A 24,217-nucleotide genomic window follows, 5' to 3' on the forward strand; every position below is an offset into this window, starting at 1 on the left:
TTTGTCTCCTCATAAAAGTAGATGCAAAGCTGGGTGACCTAGCCTCTTCGGAGGCAGGTGCAGTAACCCTGGATGTGCTTCTTTGGCAATCCTTTCATTAAAGAGCTGGGGAAGTGGTCTCTATTTTCACCTCCCTGGACAAAGCCTAGGCTTCTATTAAGGAAGTCACTGCCCCACGGTTTTCTCTGGAGAGAGGCAAGGAAGGGGCACTTGGCTGGTCACTTCTACAACAATGCTCCCCAACCTGGACAATAGGTCAAGAAGGGCAACTGGCAAAAGCAAACCAGGTTCAGCGTTTTTATCCCGGAAGGAGAGTGGCAAAACCAAGAGCCTCAGGGGAGCACAAAGAGGCACCTCTAACACAGGACACTGATCCAGTAAGTCTTCTCCTTTCTTCATGTGTAAGAGTAGGGGGAGGTTGGTAAAGTTCATCCTCAATTAGAGACAGTTAACAAGCAATGCTTCAGTCTTATAGACAGTCAACAGTTTTCACAGAGAGTTCAATGACACACAAAGTCTGAAATCATGGCCACACCCACTGTCATATAGGGGCTGGACTTGCTCCTGATAGACAGAGAGGTGGTGGATCTAGAGGAGAAAGGTGCCATCTTCAGGTCTCATCTCCATCCATGAGGATTTATAAGTAAACTTTTGCTGCTACAAAAGAAAAACAAAGGCCTCTACCCTGTCACGCCTATGGCAGTTAAACGAGTGGTTACTGTTCCACCACTTCAAAATAGAGGGCATCTACTTCTCTTGGGCCATTCTTCATCAAAGGGACTAGATGGTTTGTCTGGACCTCCCTCAAGCATGTGCTGGGCAATCCCAATCTTCAAATCACACTGCAGGTTCATCAGGTTTATTAAGAAAAAACACATCTAAATTCAAAACTCTTCACTTCAGCCTATCCTCGGCACCATGGTGTTTCACCAAGGCCTTGAAGCTGGTGATGGAAGCACTCCGAGCCCATCCCTGGGTATCAGCCTCATCCTCTATCCGGACATCAGCCTTCTGATGGATTAGTGCCCAAAGAAACAAATGGTCCACCTCATGAGGACCGTTCCCATCCTGGGGACCTTCCTTATGTATATAGAGATAACTCTAATCACTAGTATATGTATTAGACCTTTGTACTCTCTACCATTCCTATGTGACTCTTAGAGTATATCCATTCGTATCCCTTCCCTATGTATATAAAGATAACTTTATTCACTGGTATATGCAGTGGACCTTTGTACTCTCTACCATTCCTATGTGACTCTTAGAGTATATCCATTCGTATCTCTTCCTTGAGTGACTTTACTATTTGTACATTTGCAATTTTTCTTTCTGTTTGTATCTCTTCCTTGGGTGACTTTACATCTTGTACATTTGCAATTTTTTCTGTTTGCATCTTTTATATAACACATGTAATCCTTAGTCCTCATGTTTTGCAACTGGTTCTTATGTAAAGCGCTCTGACACCTTCGGGTAAAGTTCGCGCTCTATAAAATCGCATTAAATAAATGGTTTGTCATCAACAAGGAAAAATCCCTGCTGAGCCCTTCCCAGGCAATAGGCTTTATGGGATTCATAATAGACTCAGCAAGAACTATACTGAGCATTGCCTTGAAAAAAAGAAGTTCGGACTCAACAAGAGTTAAGGAGGACACACTCCAAACCCAGACTTGTATCCATCATATCGCAAGGATTGCGGGGCTGCTCTCCTCTTCAATATAAACACTCTTCCCAAGACTGGTCCACTACAGGGCTCTGCAGAGGCTCAAGGTCTCTCACCAAAGACGAGGCCTCACCTACTTAGTAGTTCCACTTCTATAGCATGCCAAAGAAGAAATCCATTGGTGGCTGGCCCACATAGATGCATGGATTGGACAAGCCATCTTCGGATCAGACTCTTATGTGGTAACCAAATAAGCGGTCATAAGATGGTACACCACGTGGGGAGTTAGCTAAAGGAGGCAGTAGACCCAGGCAGGAGCTGAACCTTCACATCAACTGTTTGATATTCCTAGTGGGGTCCTTTGTGGTCAAGTGCTAGACCATGGAAAGGACATAATGCTTTATACTGCTCAAAATGAACCGCTGTGCCCACACTCTTGCACTATAATCGTGCCCTCACCGCGTTTAGAGCGGAGTTTGTTGTCCTCTTTGTTGCCTGCTCGTGGCGCCTGGCCGCCATCTTGGGGGTGGTTACTGTTCAACGTGCCATTTGCCTGAGCGCTCTAGCGCTTCTCAGGAGTCCAGGTGAGCTGGTACTTAAGGCCAGCACTTTAGTTGCTCGGTCTTGGGAAAGGTGCTACTATGCGTGCTATGCTGCAGTGAATTTAAGCGTGCAGCGCTTATTACTATTTGAAAAACTATTGTTTTCTCCATTTTGGTTTTTTAATTTTGTATCCCCCTGTTTTTAAACAGAACCGCTGTGCCCACACTCTTGCACTATAATCGTGCCCTCACCGCGTTTAGAGCGGAGTTTGTTGTCCTCTTAGTTGCCTGCTCGTGGCGCCTGGCCGCCATCTTGGGGGTGGTTACTGTTCAACGTGCCATTTGCCTGAGCGCTCTAGCGCTTCTCAGGAGTCCAGGTGAGCTGGTACTTAAAGCTCACACCTCTCGCCCAGCGGCAGCGCCTGACTCGCGCCTGAGTCGAGCCAGAGTCTGCCCGTCTGCGCCCGTCCGCGCTGAGGTCGCACGGGGCGTCGCAGGTCTTTCTTGGCAATACTTCTTTGGGTGGCAGGATGATCGTATATTCCAGTGTCTCGCTCCGGGCAATTGGGAAGTCTCTCCCACGGTGCACTTTTGCTCCATACCACCCGCTGTGTGGCCCGTATCAGTGTGCCTGTAAGAGGTGGTCGCTGGACCTGCCAGTAGGTATTCGAGACTATGACACCCCCTCTGTTCCACGAGCACGCATTTGCGCGCCCCCGCTGACTAGGGATTTGGTTCATGGTCTACGGATCCTAAATCTCAACACCAGATCTCTGGTAAAACACCATCTGTCCATTGCAGATCTCATTGCGGATGAGCTGCCAAACCGGTTTGTCATCACAGAAACCTGGCTTCAGGACACTGATGTTGCCATAGTCAATCTGGCCTGTCCTCCCGGTTATTCACTTTTTACATGTAACCGCTTGTCTAGAGGTGGAGGCATCGCCTTAGTTATTAAATCTACTTTTGCGTGCACCTGGACGGGTCTGCAGATTGCTGGGTGCGAAAGCGCCCTCTTTAAGATCATCATTAGCCCCCAGTTCTCGTTGTCAGGGATGGTCGTTTATCGCCCCCCAGGCAGCGATGTTGCTTTCAGGGGTGCTTTCCCGGAGGCGGTGAGCACGCTGGGCGAGTGGTTGCGCAAATTTTTCTATCTTAGGTGACCTTAACCTCCACTTTGACAGGCAAGAGACTGTGGCTATCAGTGGTTTTCTGGCGGACTTGGAGGCCCTCCAGTTGAGCCAACTTGTTTCCCAACCCACACATGTGGCCGGTCACATTCTGGATCCGTTTTTTACCAACCTAACGGATGCCCACGTTTCGGCTGTTTCTCCTGTGGCATGGACTGACCACTTTTTGGTGTCCGTCTGGCTACCCCTTCCAGTAACCCCTTCTATTCCACCTCCCAAGTGGATTCCTCGGGGCGCCACTGGAACAAGCTTAGGCTAGAGGACCTTCATCACATCATGGCTGAAGAGCCATTAGGCCCTCTGCTTAATGCTACCTTGGGCTATGACCTGTTCTGTAACTGGATTACTAAGGCGCTTGACGCTCTGGTACCCATCATCTCTAGTAGATCCAGTTCCCGGCAGGCGAGCCCTTGGTATGACAGTGCTCTCCGCGCTCTTGTAGACGGGCAGAAAGGGAGTGGCGAAAGACGTATGATGCCGTTAAAAAAACGGTGTATTTGGCTTCTGTCAAGCTCTACCATCGAGCTATATGCAGAACCCGTGCGGCGTTTTACGCGACAGAATTTCGTAGCAGCCTCAATCCATCTAAGACCATCTTTAAAACTATCAAAGATCTGATGGCTAAGAGGGCTGCTCCGCAAGTGGACAGTTCCATTTCCCACTGTGAAACTTTAGCCTCTTTTTTCCTGGACAAAGTTAAAAACATCTACCAGTCGTTCCCTTGTACGACGCCGTCCTCGATCCCACTGAATGGCTCTCGTAGCTGTCCGTCGCTGCACTCTCTCCCCATTCTTTCTGGGGATGAGTTTGCCAAGTGGGCACAGCGAGTCAAATCCGGTTCGCCTGCGGACCCTTTAAGATCTGCCCTTTTCAGGGACCCCTCCTTTCAGGGGCGCACGATAGTGTGTTCATTGATCAATCTCTCTCTGACCTCAGGCATCGTTCCCGCCAAGTGGAAGCAAGCGGTGGTTTCCCCGATCCTGAAAAAAACATCTTTGGATCCTTTAAAACCAGAAAACTACCGCCCTATTTCTTTGCTTCCCTGGCCGGCCAAAGTCATGGAGGCCCACGTTAATCTGGCCCTCGCTGAGCATATGACCCGGGCCAATGTCCTCGATCCCATGCAGAATGGAGACAGCCCTTCTGGCAATGGTAGAACATCTGCGGATTGTGTTGGATGCAGGTCAAACGGCAGCGCTTATTCTATTAGATCTTAGCGCTGCCTTTGACACTGTGTCTCATCGCATCCTTCTACACCGCCTGGAGGACATTGGCATCTGTGGCTCTGCTCTGCAGTGGTTCCGCTCCTTCCTTAGTGATCGCTCCTTCTGCGTTGCCACCCCTCCCTTTCAGTCCAAGTACCATCCATTGGACCTGGGGGTCCCCCAGGGCTCCTCGCTGAGTCCCACGCTTTTCAACCTGTACGTGCAACCGCTGGCTGAGGTCGCCAGGCAGTGGGGCCTAACCATGGTCTCTTATGCCGACACGCAGCTAGCGGTTACGATCAGCGGGGATGCCGAGCAGTACGCCCCCAGGTTCCGAAATGGGCTGAGAGAGGTGGCCAGCTGGATGAATAACAACTGTCTCCAGCTTAACGCGAAAAAAACTGAGGTGATGATCGTGGGAAGAGATGCGGACCGCTGGGGTGACAGTTGGTGGCCGCCTGAGCTGGGGCCGGCCCCTTTACCAGTGGTGGAACTTAGAAACCTGGGAGTGTGGCTTGATCACACTCTCTGTTTTAGGACCCACACTAAGAGAGTGGCGGCAGGTTGTTTTGGTGTCCTACGCGGGTTAAGACCGGTGCTCAAATTTTTTGATGCCCCGACAAGACAGCTGGTCATCCAAGCGATGATTAATTCCCGGTTGGACTACGCCAGTTCGCTCCTATTTGGAGCAAACCAAGCGGAGATCCTTCGCTTACAACGGGTACAGAATGCTGCGGCGAGGGCGGTGGTCGGTTTGCCTCGGACCTGTCCTACTTCTAACACCTTACGGTCCCTGCATTGGCTACCGATCAAAAGCAGAATCCATTTTAAAGCTCTCAGCTTGGCCTTTAAAATTTTAAAAAGGTCGGCACCAGAGATACTTAATAATCTTGTATCTCCCTATGTCCCGACTCGCCCTCTCAGATCTCTTGGTCAATCCCTTGTGGTTGTCCCACGCTTCAGACTCAGCCGCATGGGCGGTCGTTCCTTTCGCGTGAGAGCTGCGATTCTCTGGAACGCTCTTCCTCTAGAAATCCGCCTGTTAGACGACTTATTAGCATTTCGTAGGGCCCTAAAAACCCATTTGTTTTAATTCTCTACTTCCTTCTCTTTTTCCTGTTTTAGTGTTGTGTTGTGTCCACCTTTCCCTGCGCCAGGACGCTCCTTAGCTGGAGCATCTGTGCGCAATAAAAATGACAATAACATAACATAACATAACAAAATGGACAACATTTTGACAGTAAGCTAAATAAACCACCTCGAGGGCTAAAAAATCAAACCCTGACAGAGATAGCCAAGGATTTCTAACACTTTTGCCTGGCAATCAGGTGGCGATGATGGTGGATTACCTTCTTGGTACAAAGAACAAAAGTAGTAGACAGGCATTCTAAACACCTAAAAGATTTAATCATCTCAAAGCTGGACACAAAAGTTTTCCACAAATTGGACCGCACCTGGGTCCTGTCATGGTTGAACGGTTTGCATCATTGCTGGACCATCAGATCATCAAACCCTTCAGCTGGAGACTAGATCAAAGAGCAACAGCGACGGATGGTTTCCAGCAACATTGGAGCCAGGACAAGGGATATGCGTTTCCTTCCTTCGCCATGATCTCAAGGGTCATAGCCCATGCCAGGGGCAGAGAGTGTGATTGTCACTCCGATTTGAAATCTCAAGTGTGGTATGCAGGTTGTACTCGAACTTTCCTGAGATTCACCAATCTGTCTTTCCCCTACGTCTTCATATGCTTCAGAATCCGGTGGTTCTTCCCCACCACCTAGTCGCGGAGGGCAGACTGTGATTGATGGCATAGTGTATTACCAGGGACACTGGAAGATTCCACATCGACCTGTACAAGCTGAGAAACCCGTACAGAGAACATGGTTAAACGATATCGTTCAGCCTGGCAAATATGGCTCAGTTGGTGTACGCAACACTCGAATGCCATGGGGTCTGGGTGTTGTGGATTCATGGGTGCCTGTTGTGCGAAAAAGAGGGGGGATTCGAGATCCTATTCAAGGAATAGGAGGGCACTGACTGGTTAAGAATCTGTTGGTTGTACTCATTGTTTCTTGGGATACGTAGTTTGTGTATACTAAGTTTAACATGCTGCTCAAGAAAATGAAGAAGAAATTATTGCATAAGCTTTGCCTCCAGGTCCCTAATAGAATTGAAACTTTCCTTTACATTAGCTTATAAATCTTTCATTATTGTATATTAGCTTATCAATCTTTCATTATTGTATACAAGGGGCAATGTCATTTTCTGACCTAGGGTCATGCAGCAGGGGAGGACTAAATTATACAGCAGGTTTGACCACTGTATGCAATGATAAAAGGGAAATAATGTGGCACAACCTGCAGCAGCATTATTGGGTTTTTCGTCATTATAACAACTATTAACACTGTCTGGCGAAAGGCACACTTATTCGTTTCGGTTTAACTCCTGAATACAGCAATAAGCAACTGAAAGGTGACAAGATAACATTTGAAAAGGGTCTGCTCCTGCACGGAACCACAAGTGGCACTTTTCAATTAGTAACTTTTTATCTGATTGAGGTAGAAGCCTTCTTTAGTGAAATCTGCAAGTTATTTGGCAGTTGATGGATGATTTGGCTAATCCAGAACTACACAGAAATATTCTGTATAGTTCCAGTGTACCATCCTAGAGGCAGTCTAATCACTTTGCCCTAAAGGGCCAGCCATTCTGTTATGGTTTAGTGGACATTCGGTTACTTTTACCCCTTGGGCACTGCCACATTGGTGCCGTTTTATTTTGCCCTCCTGAGGGCTGTGCATTTATTATCCTACATGAGTGCAGGCTTGTTTTGTGCCCCGGGAGCCTACCAGCTTGTACCCCCGAGGACAGTATGTTTACTGCACCACATTATTTTTTTGCTGCTCCGGGAGCCAATCAGTTTATTGTGGCCTAGTGGACAGTATTTTGGTTCTCCCAGTGCAAGAGGACGTCTCTGTACCCAAGCCTCATGACAAGGTACGTGAAGATGGTAGATTTTATTGCACCGCCTGTAGACTGTCTGCATCTCATCCCCGCAACAAATGGCAACACAACACAGTTCCTTCCAAAATGAAACAGCTAAAAAAAAAAAAAAAGTGGATTTCTGCAATTCTCCAAATTTATGCAATAACTCGACCTGTCAAGCTTTTTTTCCAAAGGCATCCCAGACCTGCCTGTGATCAGCTCTGGAATTCCATTCAAACATCCAAAGCCTTCCTGGATGTTTAACCCTTTTAGACCTGCAGAGAAACCCCGACTCAGAAACCCTATCTGTAAATCCCCTCTGGTCACCATGCAGACACGCCACACAAGCTCTGCCTCAAGAAGGGGTTCATACTGGCTCCACTGCATGCTGTGTTTAATGTGGGCTTGGGGACTCTCCATTTCTTTTGTAATAAGGCTGGGTGGGTCAGAGGTTAAGTCTTCAACACTCGATTCCAGACCTGTGTGTGCCCAAAAATGACCATCCCAGAGAAGCAGCTTGGAGGTCATCAGCTGGATTGAGTTTGGTGGTCCATCGCGCCATCCACCCTCTCCTGTCGGACAATGAGGGATACAACCCAAAAGATGCTTCGGTGCTGTGGGGGTTAACCACCGCCTCCAGGGAAGGATATAAATTCTGGGAGCCCAGACCGCTTCCTCTTCACTCACAGACCAGATAAAACCAGGCAGCAACCATGGGCCCCGAAGTGCTATTTAGCCTTGCTGTCGTGATCCTGGCCAGCCTGGTCAATGTCAGTGCGACATCAAGGGAGTCGCCCGGGAGCTTCTTGGATCTACTGCGCTCACTGTCAGGTAAGGCATTTCCTGCCCTCCCCAGGAACATCAGGGCCCAGTTAGCTGGCTGTTGGTGCTAATCAATGCTCATTTTGAAATATCCTTTATTTGAGTCATGTTGTTATCTATGTGGACTGTCCATTGAGAAAGAGATCCGCCATAGGGACTTCCTGCAGGGTTCGTTGAATTCTACAAACTGTTGTGGAGCTGCAAGTGACTAGTCTAGTATGTAATCAGGGTTTTAGTGAGTAGCAGATTTTACCACGCTTCTTTAAACCCCATAGTTGGTCTAGCAGATTGGTAGACAAAAAATGTAATTTTGCATATAAAAAAACGCACTATGAATCCCTTTTATGTAATCAACCCAATGTGTGTAATCAAAGGCAGAAAACACATTTCCCCCAAAATCCGTTTATTTTCAATTTTGAAAATGTAGTTTTGTGATCTCGAGCGATTAATATTTATTCATATCTATCAGCTTTGATTAGGCGGCTTTGAACAAGTAAATGCAAGATCATTAGGCTGCAGTCAAGCACCTGACACTTGGCCGAGTACCCAGCAACCCCAATTAGCGGAAAGTCTTAATCAAACAGGAGTAATGCACGGATACTCAGGGATGTAATAAATTATCGAAACCGACTCGCTGAGGCTTAAATGCTTTCTGGCAACATCTGGTCATCGTTTCCCAAACTGTCTTGGCCATCCATCAAATGAAAACATCCTGCCCAAGCAGACGATCAGGCGCAGGAGCCAAACATTTAAAACAGAAAGTGACGGCAGAGATTGTCCACCACATGTACTGGTCGGCGCACGCCCTGTCTCATATCCCCACACAGATGCTACACAGTCTCCAGACTTACACCTGCCCTTGCAGCTTCACTGTGTCTCAAGAAGCTGCCTACAGCAGTATGACGCAATGCATTCATCCATTCATTCGCTCATTCGTGGGGTAGAGCTGGATTAGGAATCTGGAGGGTATAAGAACTGGTTGCGGGAGAATGGGAGGTTATCAGAAGAATCACGTACACATGTCGCTGAACAAAAACAAGCAATCAACCCACATGGAAGTACCACAAAACTGATTTCGCTCAGCATCCAAACACTTCATTCGGTTATTATACGCTTAAGTGTCAGCCATCCAAGACAAAAACACTTCAATCTCCTGTTCCCACCTTAGAGGTCGGCCAATCAAACACTTAAACATGACTCCCAATAACACACCATCAATCCATTCAGTGAGATACAGGCGTGTCAGGGAAGTTCATTGCATTCGCAAGGTTTTTATTCCATTTCCTCCTCAACATTTTGTTCCCTTCCAAAAATTTCTGAAGTGGCAAGTAGGTGTCATAAAGCGCTACAAAGAAACCCAACATAACAGAAGTTAGTGCCGCGAGGACGGTAATAAAGGGGCCATCCAGCACAAGAGAAACAAATGGAGTACTCTTTACCGAGCCATGTATTAGCACTTTTACTAATATTAACAAGGTTTCCAGAGTGTGCCGCTAATGATTTCTGGTTGCGTTTTGTGTTCCAAAATGCCAATTCTTTGAGGGGCTTTTGGTTGGGATTGGTTCCAGAATGACATCTGGTTTGATCTGGTTGAGGTTTATTTTCAAGATGTGCCTTTGGTCATGGTGGCCCAGAAAGTCATTTGTTGGTGCTTTGCACTCCAGACCGTCCTTTGTTTGCCTTCTTGTTGGGCACTGGATTCAATGCGAGTTTGCTTGTTGGTGTCTGATTAAGAGTTGTATCTCAAGATGTGCCAATAACGTGTCTCTCTTTGACAAGGTCAGCAAGATTTGTATTCAAGAATGTGTGTCATTTGACGCCATCTGTTCGGTATTTATAGATTCTAAAACGTATTTTATTGATGTCTGGTTAAGGTTATTTTGGAATAAAAAACGCTTGTTTTAATGTAACTAATTCATCTTTGAATTCCAAAATGACCCTTTGTTTGATGACCTCCATCAGTGCGCTTAAATCTTTCATGACATCAATTTATTTATTTATAAAGTTTTATATAGTGCGAACAAGATCCCGAAGGATATCAGAGCGCTTTACAATAGGCAGAAAGAAGGAACAAGGGGGCAGTATAAACATAAATTGGGAAAGAGCAACCAAAAATGGAGGATAACACAGTAAACAGGTGTGCGTGTGGGAAAAAAAAACACAAAAAAAAACAGGAGATGATCCATTGTAGCTGGAGGTACCATGGTGATGAGAACAGAGTCTTCAATTGCAGGTGAACCTTTAGTGTGCATGCAGAAGCCCCTCACAGTGCAAAGAAAATTATTGTACAAAAATATACAATATATGCCGGTCCAGAAACATATCCTATCGAGCTAAGTATGTTTTTCAAACACATGAATTTAAAAGTAATACAATGCCATTTTCCTAAAGAGCTTCTAGAATTCAAGAAAGGCAGATTTCACCAGTGGCAGAAAATGCCCAATTCATGGTAATACTTTTTAGGAAGATGCTCTACACATGACACAGTTCTACAAAATGCAGGTTTCCAAATCCACGATAAAAAATTCCTTATTATTGTCCTTACACCTTTCTCTTAGTCTCTTACTAGTGAAGTGAGTTTTATAACGATTTTGAAAATGTTAAATCTATTGGTCCGATGACAACTGACCTGTTAATTTGCGGCCCCCAATTAAAAGTGGTTCGATATTTATCCCACCCCGTACTCAGCAGGTGTGATTAAAATGGCACCCTTGTTAAATTTCGGCAGTTCAAACCTGCTACAATTTAACAAGGAAAAAAGGTCCAGTATTTACAGGGACATGCATATTTTTGGTGCATTAAGGATTGAAATCTATGTTATTCCCGAAAAAGTAATCCAGGCGATAATGATCGCATTTGATACATTCTTAACACTTCAGTATTGCATTTTATTAGATGAGATAAGTATCGCATCAGACACAGACCACTTGCAATCAGTCCCAAAGGACTTAGTCAACATTGATAAATATTGCTCTATGGTCTTGCAATAAAAAATGCTGGCCTGCCCATGCACTCAAAATAAATTCGCTAAAACAAATCTGGGGAGCACAACTTGCAAAGTTTCTGTAGGCGGGTATGTCGTGAAATAAGCACCGCCTTAGAAGGTTTCAAAAGAGTCACTAAGTGCCATGTTTGGCCTAAAGTCACGGCTTTACCATGATTTTCTGATTTCACTGTCTTTGCTGGTGTACTTCAACTGTCCAATTAAATTTGCAGCACATTTTCCACGAGGCTTGGGGTGCGTAGCGCTGCACAGGGTGCTAAAATCGGTCACTTCCTCTTGGAGGGGAACCTGCTTCAGTTTTAAAAAATGCCAGACTTGAAGGTTTCGGTGAAATACAATTGGCAACGTAACGCGACAAGCCTTTCAAATCAATAGAAACAAAGCCATACGTCTGTATGCATTTGTGTAGGTGAGGTGGCAGAACTAAAAACGAAAAAACGAGCTAGAGAATTTTCATGATCTGATGCGTCCTCAGAAAACACCTGGGGATGCAGAGGGATGGATAGTACATCAAGTAACTTGGTCTTGGGAAATTGTTAATATCATCATCAAAGTCAATTCATCAAAGAAAAAGGGGATCAAAGTTAACAGAGTCGATACACTTAATCCCTCGAAACCCATCAAAAAACCCTGCCACCATAGCATACTCCCAAAAAGAAGAAGAACCCTGTACCTGCATATTCTCAAATTACAGGTATGTAATACCTGATGGAGGTACAACCTTTCTAGGCGCTCACTAGTTACAGATATACAGAACATCCTGCAAGTAGAATCATTCTATCCACCACCAACTTCGAAATATGTTAACCAAGTGAAGGTAAAACCTGCTTAGGCTCTCCCAAACTGCATGTATACAGCACATCGTACAGGAAGAACCTGTGTAGGCACTCCCAAATTACATGTATACAGGACCTTACATAGGAATAAGCGGTATAGACATTACCAAATTACAGGAAGAACCGGTGTAGGCACTCCCAAATTACATGTATACAGGATCATAAATAGGAATAACCGGTATAGACATTCCCAAATTACGATGTAGGCGCTCTAAAAATACATGTATACAGCACATCATACAGGAAGAACCTGTCTAGGCACTCCCAAATTATAGGTATACAGGACCTCATGCAAGAAGAACAGGTCTAGCTACTCCCAGATTACAGGTATACGGCTCCTCATACAGAAAGACCCTGTATAGGAACTCCCAAATGACACGTATAGGTCACCTCATACAAAAAGAACCTGCATAGGCACTCCCAAATTACAGGTATACAGCTCCTCATACAGAAGGAACCAGTATACGCACTCCCAAATTACAGGTATACGGCTCCTCATACAGAAAGAACCCGTATAGGCACTCCCAAATTACACGTACATGGCACGACATACAAAAAGAACCTGTATAGGCACTCCCAAATTACACGTATAGGGCACCTCATACAAAAAGAAACTGTATAGGCACTCCCAAATTACAGGTATACGGCACCTCATACAAAAAGAACCTGCTTAGGCACTCCCAAATTTCAGGTATACGGCTCCTCATACAGAAAGAACCTGTATAGGCACTCCCAAATTACAGGTATACGTCTACTCATACAGAAAGAACCTGTATAGGCACTCCCAGATTACATGTATACGGCTCCTCATAAAAAAAGAACCTGTGTAGGCACTCCCAAATTACAGGTATACAGCACCTCATATAGGAACATTCCCCCATCTCAAGAATACAGCATCTCGTGAGGTACGAACTTTTCTTGGGCGCTCTCCTATTAAAGTAATTTAGCTGCTTATGCAGGAAGAAACCACCTTATTCGCACTCCCATATTAGCTGTATATCACTCTGCGAAGACACAAGTCAGCTTTGAAGATGCTCAAAGTTAGTTATATTGAACCGTGTTGTCAGTAGGACATCACTTCTAAATTATAGTGGGGACACACGCCATACAGTACATGATGGTGACACGACCCTGGTCCGTGCACTCCAAAGTTATAGGCCTAGATAGCTTATTGAGTTAGGCTACTGCTCCCAGGTACTCTCAAACTACTTGTAAATTGAACCTGAATAAAGTAATCCTACTTCTTCTTTGCACTCCCATATTCGTCTTGTTAGACGTTGTGTGGCTACACCCAAAGCTTCTATGTACCCTCCAATGAAATGCGAGGCCTCTATCAGTTTCTTAAAGCAGTCTGTCTATTCTAAATTCACTGATGCTTAAAAATAGGTATTTTGGGTTGACTCTCTTGGTCTGCATTGTTAAGAATGTGGAATTCTTCAGAGCTCAAACCTGAAAAGTTGTCTGGCTGGACATAGCAAATAAGATGTCCCTATTTTCAGCTGCTGTTTATTGACAGATGGTTTGACAGCTTATTGCAAAAAGATTTTTTCTCTCAGGTTGGATCCGAAAAATACAGATTTAGACTTTCATCCTTCTGAGGTCGATAAAAGTTCGCCACTGTATGAGTAATAATTACATTTATTATGCAATGGCCTATAGACAGCTATGGAATTTTATTAGGACGTTTAAAAAGGTAGTTAATTATAAAAAATGGCCCTTAAAATGTCAAAGTAGTGCTTTCCTTCTGTCAGCGAGGGTACCAGCAGACCTGGGTATCTTTAGAATCCGATGTACACACAATACCACGTCGTCCTGTGCACTCCACAGAGAAAGCCTGTGCCCGCGGACACCAGTAGTGTATATGGTGGTATGTCCACCGAAAACATGACGTTACAACGCCACATATTTCATCGCGGTAGGTAACAATGCAGAGGTAACATCGTCCGCGTTGTTACCACGCATGGCATTACAACGCAAGTCGTTTCTACGACTTGCACTAGATGGCGCGCTGGACTTAGGAATAGTATAAATTACTATTCCTACTACCAGTTAGCGCATCAGCAGGGAATATGGTGGACTTCAAATCCAACACATTCCCTGGTGTTGCGCGCCATCTACCACAAGTCCTAGAAACGACTTGCGTTGTAATGTCATGCGTGGTAACAACGCGGACGATGTAACGTCCGCGTTGTTACCAACGCGTGTGGTAGTCACAGCATTGTAAATGCTGTCTCCCATGTCCACCAGTATCCAACTCTGCATTTGGATATTTCATCCAGACCCACCTGGACTGTCCAACTTGTCTGTCTGAACTGCAATCTTTAGCCATTCGCAGGGGGGTGCTGCTGCTTGAATTGCTCCGTCTGTCCTAGTTGGGCTGTCCGTTCTTCTGCCTGAATCGTTTAGTCTGTTTGTGCTGGTCTGTCTGTTATTAGCAAAATGTCAGAGGAAGTGGAAGCGACACCAGGCGCCATTTGACGTTTACTCTCACTCACACATACATGCTTCCACATACATTCATACATACAGGGTCTATCACATAAACACACCCACAAGCACGCACACAACATACATTTAAGAGCATATAATATTATTCACAATGAGTGTAATAAAACAATTTGACAGAAAACAAGGAAAATGGCGCCCCATCTAACGTCCATAAGTACAGCTGCCCCTGTGTTCCGGTCACTGATTTTGCCACCTCTGAAACCAAGGGTCACAAATGCAGGGCCAGGGATCGCCAGGTGCAAGATAGGGGTCGCACCGATTACGTCCATGTCTGCAATGCTCCATCTGAGATGTTCAGGCTGCCTCAACTGCTCAGTCTGTTCCAGTGGCGTAGCTAGCGCTTTTGCCTCCCGAAGCAATCCTACAGTTTTTCGCCTAGGGATGGCTCGTGGAGGTCATGGGCGGGCTGGCATAGGACAAGTTGGGCGGGGGGGGGGGGGGGGGGGGGGGGGGAGACAGACGACAATAGGGTGACCAACTGGCATAGGTGCAAATTCAGGACGGTGAGTGTAAAAATTCAGGACAAAGGGTCAAAATTCAGGACAAAGGGTCAAAATTCAGGACAAAACTTCGGGACAAAAGTTAAGTTTTACAGACACGTCAGAGGTGGTCGCGCAATAGTATATAAGTAAGTAAATAGACAACCACCTAAGTACAAGTCAAAATAAGTTTATATTAGGGTGAGACAACCGTGCACGTCACGGTTTTTCAGCATGGCCGCAGCTTGCTACCTTAGACGATTCAAAATTTGCATCTAGCTCCAGCAGGTATTTGTCACCAGACAATGGTGAACCACACCTGAATACAAGTAGGGCTTTTTTTTTATTATTGATTGAAAACTACTGGATATACAAGGAGCTTTGCAGTGCCAGCCCCCAGTAACAAAACCGCTCCCTCCCTTTCTGCCTCCCAGTTAAACACCCAATGCCCGGTCCGGCCAGTCCGGCCTGCTACCACCCTTTATTGGTGCCCCTCATCTTCACTTAGACCGTCTCTCATGTGTATTTAATTTCTTTTATAGTGTTGCTCATCCCAAGTATGTAGGGCAGGGTGTCGGAGTGCGTTACATCACACTCACATTATATAGAGACAATGACTCGTATTAACATGAAAGTCAATTTATAGGAAATGTTACTCAAGATAATGGGTGCTACAAGGTGTAATCATTCTTTCATCCATCATTCAGTCTTTCACCATTCATTCTGTCCTTCCATCTGTGTGCCCATCTATATCCAAACATATTCAACCATTTGCAAACCTATCCACCATATATCCTTCCATCCATCATTTATCCATCCCTTCATCCACCCTTTCACTCTTCCATCATTCATCTACCCATCCTTTCACCCCATCCATCTGTACAGTCATCCATCCACTCTTCCACCCATCCATCTATTCACTTACCCATCCAGCCATTTACCCTTTCACCCATCCAGCCATCCATACACTTACTCATCCATACACCCATTCACTTGCCCATCATCTACCCTTCCACCATACATCCATCTATTTACCTTTTCTCTCATCCATACTTCCACTCATTCACTCATCCATCCATCCTTTCATTATCTATCCATTCACCCTTTCATTCATCCATTCATCCTTTCAGTAATCCATCCAGCCATTCACACATTCATTTACTTATTTACTTTCACACCTTTTCACATTATGACCTGAGCCTTTGTCTGCAGAGTCAAAGGCAGAAGAGGCCCATCAAGAACTTCACCTCGCTGTAGTTCCTAAAGCAAGGGGCAGGGAAGGGTTCACTATGCCCCTGCACATAGGCAATCTGAAAACGTAGAAGTCATGAGTCATGCATGATGCACAGCGCCAGGCCATGAGGTGACTGTTACATGGGGTTGTTTCCACGGCTTTAAGTAGTGTAAAAAAACTTGGGGGTCTCTTCAAAGTGTGTGTTCGATGTAATTAAGGGCGTGGTTTAAAACACCTAGGCAAAATCTGTGCTTAGCATAGTGTTCCGCCCGACTGGTATTATGCTGTTTCGGTCATTGCATCCAGATGTATAATACAGCAAGTATCATTACACCAACAAGAAGCCAGGACTATTGGCTTTGTCAATGGGTGTTAGTTGCTTAAAATAAAAAAAAAAGCAGTAACCAGGGCTTTGTTGAATATAATATTGAAAATACCTCACTCTAAAATGATGGGACTGTACAAGAACGATAAACCCTTCTGTTTAACTTGTTTTTCAGGCTTCTTTAAATAAACAGTTTTTCCGTTGCAGCATGGGCGTTTTACCTTTTTTCTATCAGATTGCCCTGCTGTACACTAAGGTAGGAGGAGGCCGCCACATGCTTCAGCACCCCCAGACTGTCCCATTGTCATTCTGTATGTGGCAATCAGCCGGCACACAGAATGACAATGGGCGGGGTGGGGCTGCTCTTGTGCTCCTGGAGGAGTGCGAGGCGGCTCCATCAGGGTGATGGTGCCTCTCACAGGGGAGCAGTGCTGCTCCCTGTGATGGCCAAAATTACGGACAAAAGGCGTCCGTAAAAGGGATCCTCACGGACAACGGACGTGAGGTCCCAATTACGGACAGTCCGTGAAATTTACGGGCAGTTGGTCACCCTAGAACAAGCGGGTGGGTGAGGATGATGACGAGTGGAGGGAGAGAAAACGTATCTGGCGCTCGCCGCAACCCCAAAAAAGTTTCGCCCAGGGCAGACGCCCTCCCCCACCCCCGCTACGCCACTGGTCTGTCCTATCTGGGATATCAGTTATCCTGTCAGAATTGTTCAGTCTGTGACAGTCTGCCTGAGACTTTAGGTCAGCCTGTACTAGTCTGTGACACGCTCAGTCTCTACTGCTCTGCCTGAGCAGTTCAGTCGGTCCCTACTGTACTCAGCCACTCCGTCGGCCCATATTCATGTCTCTAGAGCTCTAAGTGTGTCTCCGCAAGCTACTCAGTCTCAGTCTAAGCCGCTAAGTTTGCCAGTCCTCATCTCTCTGATCCTCAAGGCCTGTCTCTGCTGGCCACTACTGTTTTGTTAACCTCTCCGGCCTTCCGTTCTAGTCTCTCTGTACAGCGGTCTCTTACATCGGTCTGTCATTACTAGTCTGATACAGGGTCTGCTTTAGCGCTAAGGCGTAGGAGAGTCGACCCACTGCCTTTCAGCACTTCAAAAAAGAAAAAAGAAAATGATAACGCAATTTTATCGTTTTATTTTTCTGTACTGAGGCAGTTTTGCGGGCTGGGCTGGCAGAGCAGGGAGAGGCGTGGTGGCACTCTCTAAGTGCGCATGACTGTTTGGGTGGCCGTCTTGGGATGGCCAAATTGTCATGTGCACTTTGCATGTTCTCCACCGGCTGTACTGTACAGCCTGGCGAGGCATGCCCAGACTCCCAGTCCCTGTCTGAGCGCCGAACCACGGTGCTCAGGCCAATCACAACACTGCATTGTAGCGCTGTGATATGCTTGGGGAACCTGGGTGCTTCCTGCTTCCACAAAAGGCAGAAGACGGAGAGGACGGAGAGGGCGTAGGAGATGCAGTGGCCGGCCAGCCAGCCGGTAGGTAAGTCATTTTTTTTAACCCCCCACTACTGCTTCCCGGGAGCAGCCGCCACTGGTCTGAGATGGTGTTTCTGTACTAACTAGCCTGACTAAACCTCTCGGATCTGCTCTGAGCAGTTTGGAAAACAAGTCAAACTTACAGGATTATTTCGATTTTGGGAGTTACGGGACATCCACCAAAATTGGCAAATGTTACAACCACTCAGTTAAAAGTGTGTGCATTTGTGTATATAACTCTCTAAATAGGGCAGATGTGAAACCCACCAAACTCTAAATACCCCCTTAGCCCAGAGGGCACAAAGCATAGAATCCCAGGACAACCTGTGTTCTGTTTACCCACACCATCCTCTTTCCACTACTTGAGTATATAAGGACCATCGAAATGCATAAATATATCCCTTTTGCTCCTCCTCATTTGCCAAAATGTTAACGTTAAGGCTCCTTTCTAACCCCCATAAAAAACTTTTAACATTGTAAATCGATATTATCTTCGTATTCCTCTAGTCTTTTATCTGCTTTCCCATAGCTCAGGTTTACCGCGATGCATGCAATTTACGACACCATTTGACCCCAGGCATTCCGTGACTTCCTATTCCTCTCACCTCCCTGACTCTTACTCTTCAGGTATCACTTAAATCTCCTCCCACTGGGTCTCTGTACTCTGAGACTTCTGTTCTCTACGGTCCTGGTGATGCATCCTTTCTATCCCTCCCACCACGCCTTTCTGCTCTTCAACGCTAGTATCCCTTAACCGTTATTATCTCCCCTTTTGAAAGGCTTCAGGTCTCGCCTGCCAAGCAGCAGCCACTGCTTATCCATGGCTTTGTCACTCATTTGTTTGCTTCTTATTCAATGGCTTTCCTTCCTTTTCTTGTGTTTGTCCCTCCCCTGAAGCATAGCCTCTTTACAATCCTTTTGATTGGCTACTAATATACTTCCACTGCTTACCTTTAGGAAACAACTTTTTGCTTTTTCATTCAGGACTCTATGAGAGTGCATGTGCTTTCTAGTTCTCTTCCTCGTGTGCTCATTCCACACCTTCCCTCAATGCACTCCCCACCGTCCCAGCACAGCAACAGATATTTTGGCTGGCAGATTTTAAGGGTTGATTTTGTTGTATCTCCTGCATTTCATAGACTGCATGAAAGCACAAGCTGGCACACAAAGGCCTTTATGGCGCGGGGAGGGCCATCTGCTGCACTCAACAGCAAGCATCTGGCACAGAATGTGTATGTATCATGACACTTCTTCTGGAGGCCCATAAATGGGTTCCCTAAGCTACTGCAGAGGACCAAATGACTAAATCGTCTGGAAAGCAAATTAGGCCTTGATAAGAGTTTCCCTTTACATTTTGACACTTCCTTATTCTTTTTTAATTCTGTCTGAGTTATCTGAGTGAAAAGTATTTGAAAAATAAACCATGCAATTTATAAAGATTTAAACCATTTAATTTGATGTACAATTTTTGAACTACCATAATATATCTGGGTGTTTTTATTCCATTATTTTCTTTTACTTTTTTAAAACAATACTTTACCAATGTTGGCTGAGAAAAACAGAATGTCCCGTAATGCAAATAATGCGCTATCCTATATAACCCAAAAATATAATTCTAATAATTACGGGAGAGGCAGGTGGTATTGATGTTGCTAAAGGACAAGGTCAAATATAAATCCCAACACAATGTTTATAATACGAACAAAAAGGGCTATTATCAAGAGTTTAAAAAATCACATGTATATTTTATTAAATGATATTTGTGCCTTGATTCTTGTTTTATTTTGTATTGATTGTCAAATTTTGCAATTTGTATACATTCATGTTTTGTGTCCATGTTTTTAATGCATTAATTTTACCAAACTGTCTATTCAAATATATGTAATAAAATATACATGTGATTTTTTAAACTCTTGATAATAGCCCTTTTTGTTCGTATTATAAACATTGTGTTGGGATTTATATTTGACCTTGTCCTTTAGCAACATCAATACCACCTGCCTCTCCCGTAATTATTAGAATGATATTTTTTGGTTATATAGGATAGCGCATTATTTGCATTACGGGACACTGTTTTTCTACGTATTCCCCCTGGTCTCAAACAAACCAAGAAAGGGGGCCTCCTTATATCTTTTTCCCAATGTTGGCTGAACCAACAGCTCTTCAATCAAATATAAAGTCGAGACCTATTGGCTTTGCCAACGCTTTTATGCATAACTGGAACTCTTTTTTATCATGTTCCCCTGCATAAATTGTTAGCTTGAATCTTTATTAATTTGAGTTCTTATTTTGCATTTTTTAACTTTTGGAGTAATTGCCCTTGTTCATCTGTATTGTGATATTCGAAATTACTTGTAGCGGGTGAATTTTCTTGCTCAATGGTTGGTTAACTGTGACGTGTGCTGATGCGGACAGTTACATAAGAACACATGTAAATAAGTACGGTGCCAAGTGTGCACAATGTTAGGGCCAGTTATTAATGAATGGAGTACCAAGTCACATCTCCTCCCCTGACCTAATTACCTCAATCTTGCTTTATGGACTGTCTGTAAAAATGCCACGGTGACAATGGACTAGAGTGAGAAGGTCTTCAGATACATAGACAAGTCCATATTAGCCACTAATGTGGACTTCAGCCAATAGCACAGAGGTTGTACCCTGTTTGTACTGGGACACTGCTCCTCGTATGGGCACTGTCCCAGAGCAGCTGGACACTTGGCACACACAGGAACAGACCATCCTCATAATTCTGGTACCCAGATCACCAGCTATGGGGCTTTACTATGGCCTCCTCTAGATCTCCAGTCTGGGAGACACCCGGATTATAGCAACTTCACCTTGGCTGAGATCAAAAGCAGGGTGTCCTAGCCTGGTGTAGTCCCACCACTCTAAAAGGCTACATTCAACTTACTTGCCACATTAAGTAGCAAGGGTATGCAGGTTAAAATATCACCCTCAAAACACCAGAGACCGGATCTCTGCCACTTTAAATTTCTTAAAGACAGTGATACAGAAGTTGGCTAGAAGAACTCTGGCCATAGGGACGGTTGCCAGTCCTCCACTTAAAAATGTAGTATTAAGACTGGAAGAACTCGAACCAACAACTCTTTCACATTAGCAAATGTTGGAGAATTAACTGCTGTTAAATATTGAACTAGAGCAAACTTCCGCAGTGTTTGGCTGTCTTCCACCTGAATTCCGTTAGTTAGCGAAGAGTATCTGCTTCCGACATGAATTCAGAATGGTATTAGTCAGTGAAACACGCCTTCTGACCCGGGCCCTAGCTGGGGATCTCCTATGTAGGCATAAACAAACTGAAGCATTTGCAGGAGGATTGGTGGAAGGTGGGATTGTAATGTTTGCACAAAGTACTTTGCCAGTATTAAAAGTCCAAACCAATGTCAGTGTGCCAATCGCTAGAGCTTAGATTCATCGATGTGTTTCTAAAATGCGACACTTTCAACCCTCCTTGAGGATAGTGCTTTTTGGAGATTCAACTCATTGTATTTCTCTTGCTCTGTTTTTTAGACCAACACATGCTGAGGAAGGTCCCCCAGCCTTCCTCTGCGGCTGAAGTGACCACATTGGAGGCCAGAAACCGCCAGAAACGCAGAGTGAATGGGAGTCGCCAGGACCGCGAGTGCCGTCTGAAGAGCCTCCTGCTGCCAGTGAAGGACCTGGGTTTGGGCTACGAGTCCGAAGAGAGCATCCTCTTTAAGTTCTGCGGGGGCACCTGCCCTCGGGCTCGCACCAACCATGACCTGACGCTGTCCGTACTGCTGCAGAAGAGCGACATCCCAGCCATCATCGAGGACAAGATCTTTAGTGACCCCTGCTGCCGGCCCTTGCACTACGAGGACGTGGTCTTCCTCGATGACAGCCACCAGTGGCGCACCGTGGAGAAGCTCTCCGCCTCAGCGTGCGGCTGCGTGGGCTGAAGAGACACCAGACCAGTAAAGGGTCTCTCTTTTACGAGATGCCTTTGTCTGCTCCAGATCTTGAAGTGTATGATGGTTCAGGATCCACAAACTGCTATGGACCCCAAAAGGCCAAGATACTCCTTACCTAGGTGGGACCACAAGAGGTCACAGCATTCTAGACCAGTAAAGGTCAAACTGCTACAGACCTCAAAAAGCCAGACTGCTTTGTGATCTCCAAAACAATGACAAATGCTTCTAAAGAACTCTAAAACGACAATGGGGGCTGCTCCCAAAAAAGCAACACCCCACAAGGTCTATAAAGTTTGTAACCCCAAAAGAGTCTGACACTGCTTTCTGTCTATGAAGAGTCACTAATGCAAGCTTGCTTGAACACTGTGCGTAACTAAACCTCGGTTACAGCTTCAGAAGTCTGTAGACTGATGACATGGGAGACACTCGGAGCACCTCCGCCAAGTAGTACTAAAACTACACATACTCGAAGGATACATTCTTACCCAAGTAAGGTTTCTGGTTCCCCGGACACCTGCATGATGCTAGATTTGAGACCCGCATTAACCCCTTTGGAGGTGTATCAACAAAATGTCCCTGCTTCCACCCATAGCTCCAATGTCACCCTACCTTGGAATATGGCTGTAAAGAGTGTCATTCCAGTCTAGGATACGTGCTTCCCTCACTGGCTTTGTCTTCAAGTGTCCCCATTTTATACATTATGATAAAAACCTCAGTCTTGTACAGTACGATAAAAGCTATTTATGTTTTATAACTTATTTATTTATTAAAGTGCTCCCTCCTGTCTGATTTTATTTATACAGTCTGTTGTCAGTGCCTCTTCTGTTATCAGAAAAACGAAAGTTGTCCAAAAATAAAACTTCTGTGAAAACAGAGAAACTTGTCCATACCACACGAGGGTGAGGTGGTGAAGGGTCATCTTCAGAGGTAGACAGACATATCCTTTCATTACATATCCCTGTGGGGGCCAGGGGAGTACATGGTCAACAGTAGGCAAAGTTAGCTGTTTTCTTGCCCACTCAGATGAGTGTTGACTTTGCTATATTGAGAGTAAAACGAAACTGTGTTCTTACAAGACCAGACACCCAATGGCACCACTGGCATGGTTCGGTTTATCCAAGGCCTGCCACCTCTGGGTCCTATGGCAATCTCTGAGTCTGTTCAAGGCCTCACACCTGTGGGCACAGGTCACTGAGATGAGTATCTGTGCTGTCACGGTCATGGTGCTGGAATTACACCGTCCCCCAGCTCCGCCTCAGGAAGGTTCCGGCAGATCACCGCGATCCGGCGCTCACGGGGGACCCGCTGCCCTTTGAAAACCGACTGCTCGTCCGGCAGGATTTCATGTGTGAATTCGTAGCGGGCTCTGCCACTGTGGGGAAAAGAAGAAGAGACGCGATTAGCCCAGGAAGGCCCCTGAACCCGACTTTGACAACAGCTACAGCTGCTACTTGTGTGCACACACAAACGTGCACGCACGCACACACACACGAGTTAGACTTGTATCTTCCCAAACATCACCTATGCCATCGGACTACAATAAAAACATGTTCACGTGTAAGTAACACATCTGCAGAGAAGGGACAGTGAGTATGTACTTCGTCCCAACACCCCTAAACAAGATATGACCCAATACATTTTTAGGTCTCGCCTGTCAATGCGCATGCGCATTGAGCAGAGCGAGACTATAGGGGCTTAAACAGAGCTTACCTACACTGGCGATTTGATGCAGTGCATGTGTACTTTTAACTCAATGCGCAAGCGCAATTAGTTAAAATGCGCGTGCACAGCATCAAATCGTCAGCTTGGTGCCGCCAGCAGCTCTTCCCGCTCCGCCCCCTGCTGCATCAAAGGCTTTGCGCTCTGCCTCAGCTCAGCCATTCTCCTCCCCTAATTACCCCCTGCTGCATCAAAGGCTTTTTCCCGGCCGGCCGTGCTTTCAGTTTCACGGCCGGCCGGCCGTGTCTTCTTTTCTTTTTTTCTATATAT

At 45.6% G+C, this 24,217-nt stretch overlaps 2 protein-coding genes across 2 annotated transcripts in view; one reads left to right on the forward strand and one right to left on the reverse strand.

Moving 5' to 3' along the window:
- Window positions 1–8,278: 8,278 nt before the first annotated feature.
- Window positions 8,279–22,216, forward strand: PSPN (persephin). The gene is made up of 2 exons (XM_078685720.1): window positions 8,279–8,410; window positions 21,807–22,216. The coding sequence occupies exons 1-2, from the start codon at window positions 8,293–8,295 to the stop codon at window positions 22,214–22,216; spliced, it is 528 nt and encodes a 175-aa protein (XP_078541846.1). The 5' UTR covers window positions 8,279–8,292.
- The window catches only part of ALKBH7 (alkB homolog 7, RNA demethylase), a 43,725-nt gene continuing 39,915 nt past the window's right edge, over window positions 20,408–24,217 (reverse strand). The window contains exon 4 of the mRNA XM_078685712.1: window positions 20,408–23,600. Coding sequence (XP_078541838.1) covers window positions 23,447–23,600 — 154 coding nt within the window. The 3' untranslated portion in view covers window positions 20,408–23,446. The remainder of the gene's footprint in view (window positions 23,601–24,217) is intronic.

This window comes from Lissotriton helveticus, chromosome 1_1, assembly GCF_964261635.1.
Source record: "Lissotriton helveticus chromosome 1_1, aLisHel1.1, whole genome shotgun sequence".
NCBI lineage: Eukaryota > Metazoa > Chordata > Amphibia > Caudata > Salamandridae > Lissotriton > Lissotriton helveticus.